The sequence below is a fragment of the Hippocampus comes genome, unplaced genomic scaffold, assembly GCF_001891065.2.
Source record: "Hippocampus comes isolate QL1 unplaced genomic scaffold, H_comes_QL1_v1.1 scaffold71, whole genome shotgun sequence".
Taxonomy (NCBI): domain Eukaryota; kingdom Metazoa; phylum Chordata; class Actinopteri; order Syngnathiformes; family Syngnathidae; genus Hippocampus; species Hippocampus comes.
In genome coordinates, this window is record NW_017805932.1 from 961,037 (window position 1) to 982,410 (window position 21,374).

A 21,374-nucleotide genomic window follows, 5' to 3' on the forward strand; every position below is an offset into this window, starting at 1 on the left:
GGGGGGGGGCTCAAGCTGAAAGGAACATTTTAACAAACCGATAGGAGTCCAGTTGCAACCAGAACCACCTTGATGCTTTTTTTTAAATTGTGGGGAAAGAAACCCGTCAAACGTAATTGGGATCAGAAGCAAAAGACGCTGATTCAGCACATCAGTCCCATGTACAAGAACGTACATAAAATGGGAGGCACGGTCGCACAAGAGACCAGGAGCGGCTCATCAGACGCCTCAGCTCGGCGCTGATTGGACAAGAGAGAACGCGGGACGCGTTGACTGAGTCCTTCTTGATCAAAACGAGGCTGTCGCCGCGCGCGCACACCACGACGAAGATTCGCCACGTGGACAACGCCAAATGGTGCTCAAGGAAACATCACCGGGAGGATTTGCCCCACGCAAGCAGGCAAATCTCATGCACACGTTTTTCGGGTGAACCCCGAAACTGAATATCATCCCTAACTCCTTCTTCAATGAAGAAGCGAAAGTCAATTTAAATAATCCACCCCACCCTCAGTCATCTGTGGAGTCTGTGTCATCGTTCATATACTCTTCCTCGACAGGTGTGCCCCCGTTTTGCACAACCCAGTCGTCGTCGTCGTACTCGATGCTGTCGTTGTCCTCCAGCAGCTCGTGGTGAAGGCCCCCCGCCACGGCCGCCAATGTGCCCGGTGCCGCCACGGCCGGCGCCGCCCTGTTGACAGGCTGGGCGTCAGCGGGCGGGTTTTCCACCGGCGGCGGGGCGGCAGGGGCCTCCGGCGGCGGCGGCGCGTAGCCCCCGTTATTGTTGGAGAAGACGTCCCTGTCGCGGGCGTCGTCGTCCACGTTGACTTTCTGGTGGCACATGGGGCAGCTATCCTGGATGTAGAGCCACTTGCGCAGGCAGAGTGCGTGGAAGTAGTGGTGGCACGGCGTGATGCGCGCCGAGGTGGCAAACTCCTGGTAGCAGATGGCGCAGACGTCTTCGATGCGGCGCAGACGGTCGCCGCGTAGCTCGGGCAGGGAGTTGATCCTCTTGACGGCGGTGCGGCGGTTGATGAAGGTCTTCCAGCCGTTGCGCGCCTGCAGGTAGATGTTGAAGTAGGCATGCAGGCACATCATGCAGGCGCGGATCTTGCTGCCCGACTCGAACATCATGGTGTAGGCGCCGTTGCCGAACATGACCACGCCGAACAGGAACTCGATGATGTTGCCCGTGGAGCGCACGTAGTACACGTAGTCGTCCAGCTTCTCCCACAGCACGTCCGACAAGCCGTCCGCCATGAAGAGACCGTAGACTGTCAGCGACACCAGCACCTGGTCCCGGCGGGAAAATGGCGACGCCGTCATTTCATCCGTTGCGCTCTTGGTTAAGTTTTTACTTTGTGTTGCCAGCCAAACTTTCAATTACAGATATTGTAATTATATATAATTATATATTATTATATATAATAACAATATACCGTATTGGCCCGAATATAAGACGGCTCTTATAAGACGACCCCCTCTTTTTCATGACTCAAGTTTGAAAAAAGACTTTTTGAACACCAAATTTTATACAGAAAATAATTACAGTACATCTGGAACAAATGATTCTAACAATATATTTGAGAGAAAAAGCATGTTATTTTGTCTCATTCAAATCTTAATATCTGAACATTTAAATATGTAAACTAAAGTGCAATCAATTCGCAAATGAATGGCTTCTGGTTTTTAAAATGTAAATGACATCATAACTTCTTCTCAGCTGCCGGTTAACCTGGCCGATCTTCGACCCACTTTTCTCCAGATAGTCGCTACGTTTCTCCATTTTCTGTTATCTCTTCTATTATTTTCTTCTCTTTTCTTTTGTACCGCTATTTTTTATTTTTCTTCTTCGTGCTACCGCTATTTTTAGTGACAGTGGTTCACTTTGGCCTGGGAGTCAAGTTCAGCATTCGCTTTATTGATATCTGGCGCCATCTAGCGTCGTGAATGGGGATAATGTTTAGACGCCGAATATAAGACGACCCCCACTTTTTCAGTCTTATTTCAATGCAAAAAACACCGTCTTATCTTCGGGCCAATATGGTAATAATCAGCTGAGTGAAATGAAAAGCTGACGAAATGAATATACTCACAAGGATCATGAACAGGACAAACCCAGAGTCCAGACTAACAATGTCACTCAGTAAGCCACTCCCCCTCACAGGCCAAACATGCAGCCTGCCTGTGACTCTCCATTCGGCTCATCACACAATATATATATTTTTTCTTTCCTTCAATGTTATGTTGTACAATTTCTATTTTTATAAGGCCGTAACATTTTGTTTCATCAAATTCTTGTGGCACTTCAATGGGGAAGTGAAAAGGTTTGGATTACGATTGGGATGGACTTACGACAGAAGTCGAGGTTCAGCTGATATCAAATCAATTTCCCCAGTTCGGTAAACCAAAATGCCACTGATTCCACCCCGCCTTTTTTTCCCCTCCCTCCCACTTGACTTGAGTAGTGCAGTGTTTCAGAAGCTAGGTTGAAATTGACATTTTGGCTTGCAACAAAAACAAAACACATCGGAGCCCGTGACAGCTGGCGGGGGGAAAAAGCGGGAGGTCCGTACCTTGAGACATAGCTCCACACAGAAGGCGGTGACGGCGAAGAGCCAGGTGTTAATGGCGTAGTGGTGCCAGAGGGCATGGCTGAGCACCACGGGCAGCACAAAGAGCGCCGCCGACACCAGCAGCACGGGGAAGTGGCGGCGGAAGGAGGACACGTGCGAGGCGCTGAGCGACATCAGCACTGGGTCCGTCATTCCTTGGATGAAGTGCAGGATGGCTGTCAGCAGGAGGCACATGTTGCGGCTGAGACGCACCTTTGGGAAAACGGCAGGGTAGTGATGATGAGATGAAGCTTCATGAAGCACTGACAAACAATGATAATAACAACATCGGGCTCAATATGTGAACACAATAATAAAATTGCGACTGTATAACTATTTGTACAGCGAGGAGCATCTGTTGTGGCTCAGTCCCAGTTTACTGGGTACACGCAGCCTATCATCATTTAGTTTTGCCAGCCACATACGGTGGCATGAAGGGACAACAACATGTACTTGATCACTCATTTTGCTGCAAAGGAAAAACGGCAAATGTGTCGCAGGTTTTGCGGCACCACATGCAATATAATGTACCGTATTGGCCCAAATATAAGACGGCCCTGATTATAAGACGACCCCCTCTTTTTCAAGACTCAAGTTTGAAAAAAGACTTTTTGAACACCAAATGAATTTTTATACAGAAAATAATTACAGTACATCTGAAACAAATGATTCTAACAATATATTTGAGAGAAAAAGCATGTTATTTTGCCTCATTCAAATCTAAAGTGCAATCACATCCATAACTGAATGGCTTCTGGTTTTTGAAATGTAAATTACATCATAACTTCTCCTCAGCTGCCGGTTAACCTGGTCGATCTTCGACCCACTTTTCTCCAGATTGCCACTACGTTTCTCCATTTTCTGTTATCTCTTTTATCATTTTCTTCTCTTTTCCTTCTTACCACTATTTTTTATTTTTCTTCTTCGTGCTACCGCTATTTTTATTTTTTTTCTTCGTGGCAGGGGTTCACTTTGGCGTGGGGAGTCAAGTTCAGCATTCGCTTCAATGATATCTGGCGCCATCTAGCGTTGTGAATGGGTATAATGTCTAGACCCCGAATATAAGGCGACCCCCAATTTTTCAGTCTTATTTCAATGCAAAAAACACCGTCTTATTCGGGCCAATACAGTACTGTCTGATTTTTCACTGAACCACAAAACATTGTGGGGCTGTCCACGAAAAAGCAAGACTGCCACAAAGAGCAAACAAGAAGGCTCCAGAAAGCTTATGGATGACTGATCTAACCAAACCAGCTGCACCTTGACATGAGCCGACGAGTTCTTGTGTCCTACCAGGCGTTCCTCGGGGTCCAGGCCGCTGAGTCCGGTCTGCAGAGCCAGGATGAAGAACAGCACCGGAGCCACGAAGCCCAAACGTTTATCCTCCTCCTCCGTCGAACCTGAACGAGACACGGCGGCGCCCGTCGTTCAATGACCGGGGAACATTTTCTAGGGGTGCAAAAGCTCACTGATACGCACCAATGAAGGTGAGGATGCTGAGGCCCAGGTAGTGCGCCACTGACGAGATGACAGCGCTCATGCCCAGGACGGTGAGCGTGGAGTCACAGCCGGAGATGATCAGGTTGCTCGTCACGTCCCACAACACATCCCAGCTCAGAAGGTAACCCTGACGGGTGAGGGTGACACAAGGCTTCCATCAATGGGAGCAAGAAGTGTACGTCTCAAGGTTTGAACGCCAAATCCGAAGTACCTTATTGGCCCAAATATAAGACGGTGTTTTTTGCATTGAAATAAGACTGAAAAAGTGGGGGTCGTCTTATATTTGGGGTCTAGACATTATACCCATTCACGACGCTGCATGGCGCTAGATATCATCGAAGCGAATGCTGAACTTGACTCCCCAGGACAAAGCAAACCCCTGTCACGAAGAATAAAAATAGCAGTAGCACGAAGAAGAAAAATACAAAATAGCGATGAGAAAGAGAAGAAAATAATAGAAGAGATAACAGAAAATGGAGAAACATAGCGACAATCTGGAGAAAAGTGTGTCAAAGATCGGCCAGGTTAACCGGCAGCTGAGAACTTATGATGTAATTTACATTTAAAAAACCAGAAGCCATTCATTTACGAATGTGATTGCACTTTAGTTTACATACTTAAATGTTAAGATATTAAGATTTGAATGAGGCCAAATAACATGCTTTTTCTCTCAAATATATTGTTATAATCATTTTGTTTCAGATGTACTGTAATTATTTTCTGTAAGAAAATTAATTTGGTGTTCAGAAAGTCTTTTTTCAAACTTGAGTCTTGAAAAAGAGGGGGTCGTCTTATAATCAGGGCCGTCTTATATTCGGGCCAAAACGGTAAATCCAGAGTCCTAAAATTAGTTAGCAAGTGTGACTGGAGTCAAGTAGAGTGACTGTGGTCAACACCCATGAGCAGAACTGGACTCGAACGCCACTGTGCAGCTTTTACCTGCGTGTCTGAGTTGCGGTCAGGATAGCCGCCCGTGGCGTCGCCGCTCTCCCGTCGCACCGCCTGCATGACATAGATCAGGATGAGCGCCTGGGCTGTGACGCGGGTCAGCCAGAAGACGCGCAGCACGTCTGGGAAGCGGATTCTCTTCCAGGTGTCCTTGAGCAGCAGCTGCAGGCCGTACATTCGGTACATGTGTCGCACCAGCAGGTAGACGTAGCGGCACGAGTAGTAGAACCACTTGAGCCGCGCGGCCAGGCAGGCGGCCGTGTTGAGGGCCAGGGCAGCGCCCGAGAACGCGGCGACCAGTCGCCGCACGTCCGGGGGCAGCTCCATCATGAGCCCCCACACAGGCACCATGACGTCTAGGACAACCAGGGCGGCCAGCGACGACCGCAGGCCCAAGAGGAAAACGTAGGCCACGCCAAATGCCAGCTGCACAGTGGCCAGGCCCAGCCAGAGTGTGGGGCCGTTTCGCCAGCCCAACGCCACTTTGTAGCGGGCGCTGGAGAAGTCCGTGTGTGAGGTCGCGTGATAGTTGACCAGCACGGCCGCCGCGCCCAGGACCACGGCTAGGAAGAGGGTGTAGAACTTGAACAAGGCTTTCTGCGACAGCAGCAGCACCACACTGGAGACGAGCACGCCTGGGAAAGACCGGACATTTGTCACAACTTCCCCAAACAACTCGTGAGAGAAAGGTCTGGGATGCAAGGTCAACATGAGTGATTCACGACCACAACGTGGCCATTATCCAAGTTTTACCTCACTGGACTGAAAATCAGTGAAACATGCCCCGTGAGCTCCTTATGGTACATTAAAGAATCACCAAATTAAACGTTCCATGTTGCATTTTGTTAAAAGGGCACCATTTAATGTTTTAAGAAACGATTTGCCTGTTGATTATTCATTCATCTTAGATTAGCAATATCGGATGGATTTGGACTGACCGGAAAATCTGACTGATCTATTTGATTGCAGTATCAAGTTTCGACCAACAAAACGAGGTAAAAGACTGAACGTCATGTGAGTTGGAAAACGTACTAAAGTGTCTGCACGCTGCCATTGTCTTTACATGGTGTCGGAGAAGCTTCAGGGCAAACATTTTTGTGGCTAACGTATCCAATTTAGTTGCCTTTTTCCCCAGCCCGAAGTGTGAGCGGCTTTTTTTATTTTGTTTTGTTTTTGTCGAGTGCAGTAATTTTTCTTTTTTTACATGTTTGACACGAGATGGCAGCAAAGGACTGCTAACCAAGAGACTTTGTTCTCCCTAGCTGGGAATAAAGTTCTTCACGGCAAAAATCTTACGTGACCACAAAAAAAAAAAAAAAAAGGTTTAGTTCTTTACTTTCTTGCAACGTGGAGTACCCACTTTTATACAGACAAAAGAATACCGGAAGCACCTCTTTGTTTTTCTTTTGCGGCCGCTTCCTTGTTTGCCAATCAAGGCGCTTCTTTGATTGGCTACATTTCTGTCACGTCACGATTCACGAAGTCATCATGACTCGGGAAGTCGTCAGCTTCCCCTTCACCCTAGAGATTTGAATTTTGAATCCCGTTTATGATTTTAGCCCCAAACGGCCGGGCAAAGTTCAAAAGCACCAAATAATTTGGCATTTGGCATCCTTGGTCGGGAAGGCTAAAATCGGGACAGCCCGATAGTCTTTGTGTGTATGTCATCTGTATCACGACTGCCTTGCAAACTTGCTTCAGTTTACACCTTGCACAGGGGCAATCAGAGCCTGTCACGGTCGCGCATCCTGAAACGAGACTGGTGTCAAACTTTGACAACACGCGGCGGATGTGGCCGACCACATTTGCGTTGTCTCAAACGAGAATGGTTAAAGGACGCAATTGGCATTCCAAAGAAGACGAGTGCGTCGTCTTGCGAACAAGTTAGCTGCCGTTGCTGTCAACTTGTCGGGCTGGCGTGTGACTGACAGGTGACGGAGCTGCGCGTCTGGCTAACGTTAGCCCGGCTGCTGGTCGCTACTGGACGCGCGTGCGTGCCACTTGCTGTCTGTCGGACTTACCCACGACTCGGAACAAAGCGCTCCCGGCGGTACCGGCCCAACCCGGACCGGGCTCGTAATACGAGTTGAAGATGGCGTCGATAATGAAGATGCAGGGGACCCGCAGAGCCACATCGAGCACCGCCAAGGCCTGCTGGCCTAGCCGTCCTTGCGAGGACGCCATGCGGCTTCGTGCTCGCAGATAACAATGCCAGAGGCTCCGGGGGGGTACCGGCGCGTCCGTGAAGCGGGGACAGGCATGGAAGTCGCCCGCTGACAGGCTGTCGTCTTCGGCCGGGCTTAGCTCAGGCACCGCTTGGTTTGGCAGCTACGAGCCGCGGCCGCCATGTTGGGCCACTTGAACTTTTCCCTGCTGCATCTCCTTCGTTGGTGCAAAGTACGCGACTGCACTCCAGTGTGAGACGCTGCGCCCCGCCCAACGACGAAGCAAAGAACCACCAAAATTCACCTTCTCGTTCTGCTGTGGGGAAAAATTAACTGCAGGAATATAGTGCGATATTCGACTAAAGGTCCCAAAAGTCTGAATATTCTGTCCAACTGGAATCACTCTGAAAATCTGAAACAAGTGCACAAATGCAATGTGATCAAAAACTTTTATAACCAATGAGTACATGTCATATGCGGTGTGCCATCATTCCCTTGTTCATTTTGTTTGGATTTTTTGGGGAGTAAGGGGACATATTCACAATTCAGATTTTTATTTTGGAGATTATCTTCCATTAAATACCGAAAAACTCGCCTATTTGATTGCTTCTAAGTCATTACATGAACTGCCAATTTTCCAAAGTATTTATTTTTTGACATTTTCACAATGACCATTTTTTAGGGGTACTCTATTCAGAATTGGTGATTCTCAAATGTTTTTTTGCAACCCATCCTCATTGAGAAACTCATCAATTTGCGCTTTTTCGACGCTTGCATCAGTCTACTAGCAACATTGCCCATTTCAGCTTTGTTGCAGATTTTAGGGGAGAAATTTGTCACAATGAATGATTCCCAGATCTTTTGGGGGAACCTATCTTCCATTATGCTGTGAAAACTCACCTACTTGCTGTTTTTGTACATTGTTAGCCTCAAAGCACAATTACATAAGACAGGCAGGCTCTATCCTGTCTCTCATTCAAGATCAGCTGAGAACCCAATGATGCCAAGCAATATGTGGAAAACTGCCGGATTGAATTCGATGAATCGTCACCGGTGATATCATTATTTACTTGCCTCACTTCCATTCAGGTTCAGTTCTCAATCACCGAGTGTCATAATTGAGGTGTTGATCCTCTTTCGAACAAGGTCAGCTTGGAGACACTCTGGCTCCCCACGAGCCAAATGAGGCTAAGTTTTATGGCAACGACCGTCTTCCCATAGCCTGCCCTTAATATGACATCACACAGCTGCTCATCACCTGAATGGTCTTTGGTCACATGATGCACGAGAGGTGAGCTGTCCTTTGTCATGCTGTCGAATGGAGGAATTCGAGAGCTGGGTTGGCACATTTGGGCCCCGCCTCCCTCGGGCCCTCCTCCTGCCACGAGCACACATAGCGCTGCCTCCGGAGGATGGATGCCTGCCCGGCGGACATCGAGGCCTTCCGCCGCGAGATGTTCGAGGTAACGAGGAATGGCCAGCAGGTCAACATAACGCTCTACCAGATGATTCTGGAGATCAAGCGGCAGACCCAGATGGACCTGGATGAGCTGCGCCAAAGCCTGCGTGACATCTGCGCGCGCATGCGCGCCATCTCAGAGAAGGTGGACCGGCTGGTGGAGCCATCGCCTGCGTGGACACGACTTTGCCATGCCTGCGACCAAATCAACAATCCCACCGTGGTCTTGGCCGTCGGGCTGATGCTGGCCTGCGGATTCTACCTATTAGTCCGATAGGAGGGGGCATTCTCCTTGGGGTCCAGGAATCGCTGGCAACCTGCGTCTTCGAAAGAGGAAAGGACATTTCTTTGCGGACTATCAGGTACAAATTCTGGACAGAGATGACTGCTGCCTAATTGGACAAGAAAGACCGTCTCGAAACGGACGAGAAGGTTTACGCCATTATGGTATTCCCCGTTTATTGCGAAAATCCGTGGATAATTGACACGCCCCCTGAAAACGTTTGGAATCACCCATAGATACCGCAGGATGGTGGCAAAGCACTACTTTTGTCTAAATGAAGCTCTTCAGTGCACAACAACATGGTTCCTCGGCACCAAGATGCTGTAAGATGGCACCAAACTAAACAAAGAGTTGGTTTTGCAAATGGCGAGTAGGAGATTGATCATCTGCTTTCAACAATGTCCTGACACCGTCTCGCTACTGCACGTTGGAAAAAGGGGCCACAAAGGAGCCGTTTTGCCACCAATATGAGCAAAACAACAAAATGTTTGGATCAAAGGCAAAGAGCCCAGTCGCCTCTGTTAAACTTTTGCAGATGAATAAAACCTGAATGACTGACAATCTGCACAGACACGCAGTGAGTGAGGACAAGCAGCAACCACAAACACAGTTGACCAGACAAACATTATTATTATTATTTTTTTCTCGACTGAACTCTCCGAAGCTGCGATGAGATCTGGAGGCTCGTCACATTTAGCTTCATCTGCTCAGCACATCCGCCGCATGACGGACAAAGCCTGCAGGTTATACAGCCCATCAAACAGTTTTCACGCTGACGTGTCAGAAAACGCCGCGACCAAACATGGTTCGGTCCTGTCCGAACAAGTGAATGCGGTTGGAGGGACAACACCGGCCAGGAAATGTTTCCGACAGGACATCTGACTGTGAAGAACATTACATCGGAAAACACGGGAACAAATACATGGCATTGACTTGACAGCAGAAACAGAGTCCGTATGGGTGGCCGACACAAATGGAAACTATCAGACACTCAACAAGCTCAGTGACGCTTTCCGGGCCATGTCGCACTTCAGTTTGGACTGGCCGGAAACAGTTGACACGTACAAGGCGATCCCGCGTTTCACTGGTGATTCATGACACTCACCGACTCGCCTAACTTATCATTCGCTTCCATTGTGTGCAGAGCGGATGGAATATCCTCCAGTTTTCTTCGAGCTTCCTTCTCCCCTCCTGATGGTGCAATACGAGCGTGTCTATTACCATAACACTCTAACATCGTTAAATTTAGCCCATTAGTCAAATATATGTATATATATTACTACACAAACACCCACACACACCCACACACTTCAATGTATCCACAACATGTCAGTGTAGAAAATAATAAATATTAAACCCCACCTGACTTGACCTCTGTACGCCTCGAAAGAAAAAGCTGTAAAAACACAATCATCGGTTATCGAGTTACGAATCGTACAGGAAGCAAAGCGCAGCGAGATCGAACTAGCTCTTCGTAGACATCGGCAACACGGCCTCCTCGGCGGGGGTAAAAAGAGCAACAACATGCCAAAACAATTTCACTTTACAAAAGGCAAACTCCAGCGTCCCGTCCTCAACGTTTGTCTTGACGGCTGAGTGAAAGCACAATACGTAAATGGGATACTGGAGCATGTTTTGGCACTTGAAGCGGAGAGCGTGCAAAAGAAAAGACATCCTAAAAGTCATAGAATGACACTGAGTCACATGCCACTCAACGTTTGGCGCATCCTGAAAAAAAAAAATGTCCGCCAGGAAAGTTGGCTCTTAAAGGGCGAAGCGGGACCCTCCCAAATGGAAAAATGCGTGACTCACATTGTCCGTTTTGTTGCAGCATTGGGGAAACTTTTGTTTGCGTTGCTTCATAAAGTCGGAAAGCGCAGCCACGAAATGTTCGGCTCAGTGGATCCTGGGTGCCGATCGGTCATTGGTGGTTGTCCTCTTCAGATGGACGCCGCGCCGGATGGCCGCCAGGAAGTCGCCCACGCCGTCCCCGTGTTCTGTCTCCTCCAGAAGCTGGCCAGGATCCAAGCGAGGCGAAAAGGTTCCGCTGCTCCCTGGTGAGAGAAGCGTGCTTGGTGGGCTCACGGGGGTCTGTGGGGTGCGCCCGTCTTTGGAAGTCCTCGCCCCGGGGAAGCCGTGGTGGTCCGGCACGGTGGGCGTCTTGACCGGCACCGTGGGTGGCTTGATGGGGATTGGGCCCAAAGGGAGGCCTGCCGACGGGCGTCGCAGGTTGGGTTTGGAGGACGGCGTCCGGCGAATGGTGGCCACCCCTGGCGGGACCACTGTAGACGGGCTGGGGGCCACGCGGGCAGACGGGGGCCGCTTGGACCCAAACCATGGGCGGCAGGACCGAGAGGGGTCGCTGGGCTGCGAGGCGCCGGGCGAAATGTTCACGTCATCGCCTTCGTGATCCGCTCCCATGGAGAAGAAGTCGCAGTCTGAAGGGAACAGACATTGGGCGATAAATCACGATATATACTAACTCCGCCCAAGTCCACAATAACTCCTGTACCCTGGCCTGGCTTCAGTTAACTCATTAATTTTCCGAACCGCTTCATCCTCACTAGGGTCGCGGAGGGTGCTGGAGCCTATCCCAGCTGTCTTCGGGGAGTAGGCGGGGTCACCCTGAAGCGGTTGCCAGCCAATCGCAGGGCACACATAGACAAGCATCCATCCACACTCACACTCACACCTAAGGACAATGAAGAGTGTTCAATCAGCCTGCCATGCATGTTTTTGGAATGTGGGAGGAAACCGGAGTACCCGCAGAAAACCGACACAAGCAAGGGGAGAACATGCAAACTCCACACAGGAAGGCCGGAGCTGGAATTGAACCTGGTATCTCTGCACTGTGAAGTCAACGTGCTAACTACGAGGCCGCCCGGCTTCAGTTAACCGAACCTTATTTATCATGCTTATCAAAAAAATGTAGGTAGCCTTACATTATCAACATAGTTTATGAATATTTTTATTTCATTTTTTGTCTTTCAAGAAAATAATGTGACCAACATCAGCAGTGGGGCTGTGCGCCAGCCAGCGCCATCTATTGACCACTAAATCCTACTTGGCATGCTAAACCCACTACATCGAACTCCATCAAAGCAAACCTTCCCCACCCGAGCCTCCGTAACCCAACTTCCACAAAGGCTCGACCTAGCAGCTTCAAACCTCACCCCACTGGGGTGCCCGCCCACCTTGCGTGGGGCCAGCATCCTCCGAGCAACATGGTGTGTTGGTTTGACTGCTGTAGCCGCTGGATCCATGCAGCGAGTCCCTGCTGGAGCCATGAAAGTCCAAGTGGAGACTGTGGGCCAGCGCCTTAGCCAGCTCCACGTGGGCCTCTCTGTCGTCCTGCGCGCAAACCAAACACGGAAGAATGAAAGAGTTTGCCGAAGCTCATCCTAATTCTGCCGACGTGAATGAAAAACCTTGGAGGAGGTCACAGGGGGGCTTCCTTTGCCTACGTGCAATTCCTCCTTTGGAGGTTCAATCGTCTCCCTCCTCTCCTTCACCCTCCTCGGGGCGTTGAATAAGGGCTTGACCCAGTCCTGGCAATGTTAGGACGCAATGCATGGTGTTGAGTTGTTAGCATGTTGCTAAGCTAACAAGGGAATCAATCTGCAAAAAGTAGGAGGAGGAGAGTAGACTCTTCTTGCTTGCTGAAGACATTTCAACTTGAATGCCAAAAGCTTCCTCAGTTCTGAACCTAATCCCCCCCACCCGCGATACCCGACAGAGAAATAAAGGGACAGAAATCTACACTGAAAAATACTACCGTATTGGCCCGAATATAAGACGGTGTTTTTTGCATTGAAATAAGACTGAAAAAGTGGGGGTCGTCTTATATTCGGGGTCTAGACATTATACCCATTCACGACGCTAGATGGCGCCAGATATCATCGAAGCAAATGCTGAACTTGACTCCCCAGGCCAAAGTGAACCCCTGCCACGAAGAATAAAAATAAAAATAGCGGTAGCACAAAGAAGAAAAATTAAAAATAGCGGTATGAAAGAAAAGAGAAGAAAATAATAGAAGAGATAACAAAAAATGGAGAAACGTAGTGACAATCTGGAGAAAAGTGGGTCGAAGATCGGCCAGGTTAACCGGCAGCTGAGGAGAAGTTATGATGTAATTTACATTTCAAAAACCAGAAGCTATTCATTTACGAATGTGACTGCACTTTAGATTTGAATGAGGCAAAATAACATGCTTTTTCTCTCAAATATATTGTTAGAATTATTTGTTTCAGGTGTACTGTAATTATTTTCTGTATAAAAATTAATTTGGTGTTCAAAAAGTCTTTTTTCAAACTTGAGTCTTGAAAAAGAGGGGGTCGTCTTATAATCAGGGCCGTCTTATATTCGGGCCAATATGGTATATAAGCCTTTCAAGTACCAAGAAGAGTCCGGTAGCCTCCATCCGACTCTTGCCGATTACAGTGACACACACGCTGAAGTCAATGAGACAGCCATGAGGGACAAGCGGAGAACAAAAGGACCTTCCGGAACGGGACTCGGCACAACGAGATCACAGATCAGCAGTCGGTTAAACGAGAAAAGCTTATGGGCGAGAGCGACCAAGAGGACGGCGGGGACGCGGTTGAGGTGGTGGTGGCGGAGGAGCACGAGGAGGGAAAGTATGGCGTGTGGAGGCGGCGGTCTTGTTGAAGCAAGAGGGGAGGGGGCGTGACGCTCAAAACCATTGGACAACTAAAGGTGAAAACAAGAATGCACGCATGCAACCGTCGCCTCAAAACGTTTGTGGTGGAATCAGAAAGGCTAAATTATGATGACGTGTCATCCCTCGTAGTGCAAGTCTAACCGGCACGCATGGACGCACCTGCAAGGGGTCCGGAGGCATGGGCGAGGGCGACTTAGACTGGGGGGCGTCCTGTGAGATGAAGCCAGAGTCGTGGGAGGACACCGAGGAGAGGCGAGCCGGCGCCCGCTGAGGGAGGGCCGACGAGGACGAGGCACGGTAGCGGAAATGCGAGGCGGGAGAGTGGCAGTGTGAGCCGCTGGAGCGAGAGTCGCTACTGGTCACGCTGTTCAGGCTGCTGCGGAGAGAAAAGAGCCGCCCGTCAGCCGTTAGCAAGCGGGCAGCGGACAACGATCGGGGCTCGGTTTGGTTGCGCCCCAGCGAAACCAACCTGCACATGCTGGACTTCCTGGACACGGTGGTGCTTGGAGATGAGGGCGGAGTCTGATAGGACCAGGAGCATTCGGACGCCTTCAGGTCCACAATCACCTGGGAGGGAGGAAGAAGAAGATGTAGAAGGGGGAGGACGAGGAAAAAATGAGGAAGAAAGGACGTGCTTGTTCACTGGAGGCTGGCAGCTTGTGAGGGTCCATGGTCAACGTCTTCAGGTCGTCCGTCAGCGTCTGAAGGTGACTGATCTCGCCAAGCATGGACATCTCCTCCTCCTGACACACACACACACACGCATGCCACAAACAGTCAGACGCGCGCGCGTTGACGTTTGCGTGGGGTGTACGGTTTGTGGCTGACCACGACAGGCCTGAGCATGGCCACCACGCAGCAAAAGCGGCTCCTCTCCTCCACCAGGGCCCTCCGCAGCGCCTGCTTCTCGGCCTCCTCCAGCAGGAGGTACTTGTCGCTCACTTCCTGCTTGGCGTTGTCCAACTGCGGCCGGATGTCTCCGCGCCCTGCACCCGGAAGGACAAACGCTGAGCGGGCGACTAAGAATGGAGTGGTCAGCGGGTCGACGACTGCTTACCAAAGACGTCAGCTGAAGAGCGAGTCGCAAATCGGGCCGGCGCCACAAACAAGGCATGAGCAAAACCTCAGTCAGCAAAAACATGGATTGGCATGGGATAGCTGGCAGCTTTGAGCGCACCTTTCTTGGCTTTCTTCTGCAGCTTCAGCGTGTCCGAAGAGCGCTTCTTGATCTCCTGACGGGCTTTCTTGTACTCTGCCCCAATTCACACACACACACGAAATGAATGCAGGACATGCAGCAGGTTATTGCTGGGCCTGTGCGTCTGTGTACCTTTGGCATGGTCCTTGTCCAGAGTGTTGGCGACTCTCTTCCACTCCTCCATCTGCTCCTGGAGGGGGTTGATCAGGCAATCCACAAACAACCTGCACACACACACACACACACACACACACACACACACACACACACAATATAATATTAAATCAAATAATGTAACCAGGTCAGATGAAGCCAACAGGATGGAAGATTGAGAGGGGGCTGCCATCCACACCTGTCCAACACACTCGCGCATGCGCGCGTACGTACGTACGTGGAGAACTGTCTGAGTTTGGCCTCGATGCTGCGATGCCTCATGCACATCCTGGTGAGCGCTGAGCCAATGTCCCTCGTCGCCCCTGGCAACCGCGTTGCAAAAATCAGTCTTCTTTTCAAGCATGAACAAGCTGGTAGCTTCATTACTTTATTTTTTCCACCCCTGAGCTTATGGAGGTGAGGTGCAGCTCTTTGGGAGTGTTCTGAATTCTGAATCTATTTCAAAAACAGTGAAATGCCCTTCCGTCCTAGTTTGGGGGGGGGGGTGCGATCCTGTTATTTTGTGGATTTCTTGGTGCACCCGAGAAACTTTTTGTTCTGCTGCCCAGTTTATTTTGTATGCAAGTCCACTGTGGACCACTAGATGGTGGCACACTATTTTACATTTGAAAGAAGACGAATGAAAGTGGCAAGTATTGCAGCCCAGCATCATTTTTGCTGAAGATGACGAAATGTCAAATCCTATATAATCCCGCTTTTGACGCCGACAGAAAGCGCCAGATGAGAAGCTTGTTTATTGTCAAGGCAGAGGTGGATCAATATACTTAACGTCGTACAATATTTTGTTATCAAGTAGGTTTTAAAATATATCTGTGCTGTGGATTTCGCTTATTGCGGGGTCATCTGGCACATAATCCATGCGATTGAGCGGGTGTAACTATTGTCCAATTTTTGTCTTTGTTTAAACACGTAATTTGGTGAAAAATGATGATGAAAGTGAAGAAAACTTGCCATTTGATTCCCAAATGACAAAGACAAAATGATAGGCGGAGGTCAATTCCTTCAATGAAACGATGACATAAAGGGTTGTAATTTGCTGATGATTTTTTTTTTTTGGAGTGAGCGCTGGTGTCAGGGTGCGGCCGTGATGCTGCTGCATTGCACCAATGACCCCCCCACACACACACACACATCCCCAGCTTCCTCCTCCTTTTCTTAGTTTGCACTCAAACGTTCCAGCAACTCTTGATGTCTTGCACTCAGTTTTTTTGGGGTGTGCAGTTTTGACCACTGAGGAGCTACTTATTTCCTGGCAATGGCAAATCAAGTTTTGGTCCACATCATCGCCAGACGTCATCTGCGTCATCTCAAAGTGAGATCACCATCACAAAATTACATAACAGCCCAATGTCATGAACAGCTGAGTGTGTTGGCGGATAGCACGAAGATTGTAGCAAATGCTCCAAATTCATTTATTTGGGCTGAAAATGAGGACGTCTTGAAACAAATGGTTATTTTTGCTCATCTATCGATGCCGACAACATCCAATGCCAAGCAGAACGATGGAATGCTCTTCCACTAGATGGCAGAAGGAATAAGACAGAAAGACGGATATGCTCTCGATTGAGAAATCTCCACTCCTCTCAGCTCATCGGTACGGCACCGAGTGGCTCTTTGCGGATGATAAAGAATACATCTAAACAGAATGTTGTTGTTGTTGTTTAACCTTCAATTATGTGTCTTTTTCTTGCTTGCTGTGTCAAAGAGTGAGATGTAATCAATTGCGATGAGTGATATCGTACGCATCTACCTCGTGACATTTTTTTAATGGAGTCCCACATCACCCTTAAGAAATGACTGTCAGATTATTTCATTTCAAAAGGAGGCAATGGAAATGCACTTGGCATTCATACAGACTTGGAATTTTCCAAATGAGTGTGCGAGGAGCATCAGTCCAAATCAGGTCATCTGGTATCCATCCAGGTACCGAATCCTGACTTTGAGCAGCGACCATAGACAATCAACAGACTGGTCGCCATGCAATGGTTGATCACATATCAACAAATGCTGGATAGGTCACCTTAGGCCACAAGATGGTGGCGATGCACTACATCGATCAACAAGAAACCCTCCACGGTTTTCTTCCGTCAAGATGACGCAATAGGGCATTCAAAGCACCACTTAGAGCCAAATGAAACTCCTCAACTCACTCTCACGTAGCTCCTTGGCACCAATAGGCAAGAGTCAGTAGACAAAGACGAGAAAGTGGTAGGAACAAATTTATGGAGCCAAAATGAGAAATGTGGTACTACCTCGACTGCCGGACGCCATGTCGGCCACCTTCTGGAAGGCGTCTAGGAAGGCCGCCACCGCCACCACCGTCGCCCTGCCACACAGCACAAGCACACACACGCGCCGCCAACTGCTAACTTTCCACTCATGCGGCTTTGCCCCCCCTGGCCCCCGGAAATGACTTCCTCAAGCAAGTCCCGAGTTACTTGAGGGAAAAGTGCAGTCCACGCTAAAAGAAAGTCAATCATCATTAAGTCCTACAATCTTAATCAGTCCCCACGTACTGGCCGGTTGATGGAGACTGCCGGGAACAAATATTTGAAACAAAGCGACGTTTGTTATCTTTGCAAAGAGGTCAGACGACGGGACATGAAGACATGCAGCGTGTCCTCGGTTGTGGTCGCACTTCCCCCATTCTGGAGTCACTTATTATGCCATCCAATCCAAGCATTATTTTAGTAAAAGTGGCAAAGTCGCCCTTTGGAGTCTGACCCCAATCCAGTCATGTGACCCGAGGCCCCGCCTCCACGGACATAGAAGATGCTGAAAGGTTACCTGAGCTGCGACTGCAGTTTGCTGGCCTTGCTGACGAAGTCTTCCCACACCGGATAACTGCCCTACACAGCAAACACAACAACAAGATGATGATAATGATGATGATGATGATGACATGGGTGGCTATCAAAAATATTTTCCTGGCCAACTTTCATGAGATGAAGAATCACCATTCAGGCCTTGTAGCCCAAACCATCAAATTTTCACCCAAATATGGGGCAAACCGGACAAACGTCTCCTTGGATGTCCTGTGAAGATTCATTCTAGTCCAACTTCTCATTGATTGATTGACTGATGGATTGACTGAAGGCTCCGTCTCAATACTTTTGTCCGTCTGTAGATGGTATCTCTTTTCAAGTGTAATGTTGGCATGTGGTCTGACAGCTTTTTCACCCCCCCGCATCCCTCTTCTTCATCTCCAGCTGCGCTGAGCTGCATGGACGACCGTCGCCATGGCAACACTGCAGAGTGGCAAGAGGAAATGATGTGCGGTGGGGTTTCGGGGAGTGTTGTTCTACTTCCAATTTGTATTTTTTGAGGGTTGCCGTTTGTTGGTCTAGCTTTCACGCCACTGCCGTTATTCGAGCCGCCCTCCTCGCGAATGGAATTCAATTTGCACGCTCTGTCTTTGTTGGCATGCCGGCAGTTGGGAGGGCAGGGCTGCCGCCACATCCATCAACCAGCCAGGACATAAATTGTCGCCGTGGCAACAGCAGCCGTCTGAAGTCCCATGAGGAATCCATCCAGGGCTGCTGGTTTCCAATTGGTGTTGTTGTTGCTCATATTCAACAGAATGGGCCAAAGATGTCATACAACAGGGGCAATTGGGATGAAGGAACAGAAGCCAGCCAATCAACTCAGTGTTTCCATGGCAACAAGGGAGGTGCGTACATGGGTTAGAACCCAACCTCAAAAAAGAGACAAGGCTTAGCCTGTCGGTCGCTTTCTCGCAGCCAAAACAATAATCCTTATTCGAACAATGAAAATAACCATTGTTTCCCCCATAAATAATAACAGTGTGATTTGATTAGGAAATAGTAATATTGAAATTGTAATAATGCAATGGTAGCCTCGTGAAGAAAAAAAAAATAGAATTTGAAAGTCAGAAATATTTTCACAATTACGCCATTTCCAAACAATGAACTGGTCGCCAGTCAACATCAAGGCACATACAAACAATGGAGTGGTCGCCAATCAATATCAGGGAAGCAAGCTAAACAAAATCAACTGGTTTCTTGTTTTCATGGAGGAAAATGTCACCCTTGTAAAGTTGTGGAAGACATTTGAACACGTCCACTTCGGCTCAGAAAAGCCAAGTCCAAATCCTGATTATCGTTCTTATCACTCTAGATTTTGCAGAGATCAGGAGTGTTCCACTACAAATATCTTTTGTCATGATCAAGGAGTCAGGAATGAGCATTTTGATCTGCATAGTTCCGATATGCATCATGGGAGCCATTTGCAACACCTGTGGCTGAGGCAGCACGAGGGTGTGGCAAATTCTTCTGATTTGACACCTGTGACGTCACCTGATTACAACGACGACGATGATGATGATGATGATGATGATGATGAGAATCGACGAGTGTGTGCGCGAACCTTCAAGTCCGCTATGACGTTCTGGAAGAGTCCCCCCAGCGCGCTGCACTCCCTCTCCATGCTCTCCATCTTGACTCAATCGATCCAAAACTTCCAAAAATAATATTAATAACAAGAGCGAGTCCAAGCGGGAACGCACGCGCGCACTGGAAGGGCCGGGGATGGGGTGGCTGGCGGTGTTCTTTCTGTCTTCTCTCCCCGGCTGTCGGTGCCCCAGAGTCGCCCTGCGGCCTACGGCGGGCGGGCGGCCGGCGGCGTCTAGTGGGCGCCCAGCGGAGATGGAGGCGGTGTCCCCGCGGGGAGAGGGCGGAGGAGGAGAAAAAGGTACGCGCTTGGGGAGCGAACGGGGAGGACCGCCAACGTCTTCGCCATCTTCTTTCACAAGGTTGGAGAGACGCGGGGACACGCCCGTCAAGGAAGACGAGGGCGCGCGTCAGATTGACCACGCCCACAGATTGAGGCTTCATTTTGGCCAATGGTCGGGGTGCAGATTGGGCCACTCTAAAGGACTCCTCCATTTTACAATCTACTACAGTAACCTACACAAAACATTCTACATACTGTAATACAAAACACCGAGTGTACGTTTCTACAATATTGCATTGTGCAATTTGACCATGTTTTATGCTTTACTTTAATTCAACGGTGTGACCATACACCTCCATATGACATGATGCAGGAATCTACGTCACTGAACTGATTGAGTGCGCTTGTTGAGGAAGAACCTTGACAACAGCAGTACCTGGTGGACAATGTACAAATAAAAAAACTTTCTACTCGTGGACCGTGATGCCTAGGACAAATAGCGATTTCCTCACGTTTTTTTTTTTTTGTGTGTTGTGTGTGCATTTATCATGATTCTGCGTGTAAATTGTCGAATGGGCATTTGTGGCTCAGCGTAGACGTCCAATTGGTTTCGATACAAACATCACGCCCATATAGATATGTTCTCAGACACGGCCTATCCGTTAACGGCCTAACAAAATGAGAACCTTTAGACGAGGAGCAGAGAGAAATCAATGAAAAATATATTTTAAAAAAACCTGTTGGTTTTGAGGGTTGAACAATGATGAACAATATTTCATTGGATTAATTGGGTATTTGAGTGCTTTGAGTTACGAGCGTCCAGAGATGACATATATACACGCAAAAGAGTGCAGTAGTTTTCTGAACTACAGTATTTTGGTCTCGAATATGTATCGATCATCGCAACAAGACAGAAATTGGACACTCCCAAGAGAAACTTGAAAATTGGGAGATGTTTTAATGGAGAAGGTGGAGATTAGCACGTGTAATGAACACGGTTACAACCCAAGATGGACTTGTGAGGAACGCGAAGATTCATTTTGGAGATAAAAAGATTGAGAAGGGACGATGTTCTAGAAAATCATCTGTCGTGGAGCATCCGGTGCAGACAGTGGTTCTGCGCCTGGAGACCCTTTTTTTCGTTTCGTTTGTTTATTGAACATAAAACATATACAGTAATAATTTGACAGAAAGTAAGGTAAGTAAAACAGTAAAAAGGAAAGAGAAATCAGTCATCATTCAACACAGTTATTACAGTTTAAGGTTGATTCATACGGACTAAGTCATATACGTTAAACGTTACAGGTAATTTCTTCATTGTGAAATCGTTATTCGTTCGTCACCAGGTGAATTAGAATGATTTTGTGGGAGTGTAAATGACTACAACTTTTGGCATTGTATAGTTATTTTGAAGGGTGGAGGAAAGGAAGGTGTCGTAAATCATTAACCTCTGACGTAAATCACTGTCGGGCTCTCAGAGGAAGCGCCGACTCCGATGTGCAGAAAAGAAGCGCACTTGACGGTAAAAACAGACAAAACTAAAGGTGATGAATAAAACTGAACGATTCTTTAACCTGGTTGGGAAGGGAACATGGTTCGTGTTTAATGTTTGAGTGTTCAATTAATGTCACTTTATTTCACGGTTTTTATGATTTGCTGCTT

General features: G+C 48.5%; 2 protein-coding genes across 4 annotated transcripts; both read right to left on the reverse strand.

Annotated features, from left to right (window-relative positions):
• rnf139 (ring finger protein 139) lies at nt 1-7,479 on the reverse strand. The gene is made up of 6 exons (XM_019890313.1): nt 7,082-7,479; nt 5,052-5,695; nt 4,092-4,239; nt 3,906-4,012; nt 2,574-2,825; nt 1-1,290 (listed from the first exon to the last, which is right to left on the reverse strand). The coding sequence occupies exons 1-6, from the start codon at nt 7,242-7,244 to the stop codon at nt 508-510; spliced, it is 2,097 nt and encodes a 698-aa protein (XP_019745872.1). The 5' UTR covers nt 7,245-7,479; the 3' UTR covers nt 1-507.
• Nucleotides 7,480-9,597: 2,118 nt separating this feature from the next.
• On the reverse strand, nt 9,598-20,424 carry LOC109528047 (MTSS I-BAR domain containing 1). Of its 3 annotated transcripts, XM_019890317.1 has the most exons (14): nt 19,407-20,424; nt 17,808-17,869; nt 17,273-17,346; nt 15,238-15,322; nt 14,979-15,070; nt 14,826-14,900; nt 14,706-14,717; nt 14,477-14,634; nt 14,284-14,391; nt 14,118-14,215; nt 13,808-14,024; nt 12,396-12,515; nt 12,162-12,318; nt 9,598-11,405 (listed from the first exon to the last, which is right to left on the reverse strand). In XM_019890317.1, the coding sequence occupies exons 1-14, from the start codon at nt 19,473-19,475 to the stop codon at nt 10,864-10,866; spliced, it is 1,869 nt and encodes a 622-aa protein (XP_019745876.1). In that variant the 5' UTR covers nt 19,476-20,424; the 3' UTR covers nt 9,598-10,863. The 3 variants fall into 3 exon arrangements, with proteins under 3 accessions (XP_019745876.1, XP_019745873.1, XP_019745875.1); XM_019890314.1 differs by lacking the exons at nt 17,273-17,346; nt 19,407-20,424 and adding an exon at nt 17,978-19,365 and having other exon boundaries at nt 12,141-12,318; nt 13,820-14,024; XM_019890316.1 differs by lacking the exons at nt 17,273-17,346; nt 19,407-20,424 and adding an exon at nt 17,978-18,192.
• Between the last annotated feature and the right edge of the window lie 950 nt (nt 20,425-21,374).

Bases quoted from the DNA above. Each gene is read 5' to 3' on its own strand.
- rnf139 (XM_019890313.1), bottom strand. From the start codon at position 7,244: ATGGCGTCCTCGCAAGGACGGCTAGGCCAGCAGGCCTTGGCGGTGCTC. The intron at 2,826-3,905 runs GTAGGACACAAG...GTTTTCCCAAAG, and splicing joins TGGACCCCGAGGAACGCCTG to GTGCGTCTCAGCCGCAACAT. The intron at 1,291-2,573 runs GTACGGACCTCC...CGCCGGGACCAG, and splicing joins GTGTGGAGCTATGTCTCAAG to GTGCTGGTGTCGCTGACAGT.
- LOC109528047 (XM_019890314.1), bottom strand. From the start codon at position 18,210: ATGCGGGGGGGTGAAAAAGCTGTCAGACCACATGCCAACATTACACTT. The intron at 14,216-14,283 runs GCACGTCCTTTC...CCTCCCTCCCAG, and splicing joins TGCCAGCCTCCAGTGAACAA to GTGATTGTGGACCTGAAGGC. The intron at 11,406-12,140 runs GTGAGGTTTGAA...TGTTCCCTTCAG, and splicing joins TGGGCGGGCACCCCAGTGGG to ACTGCGACTTCTTCTCCATG.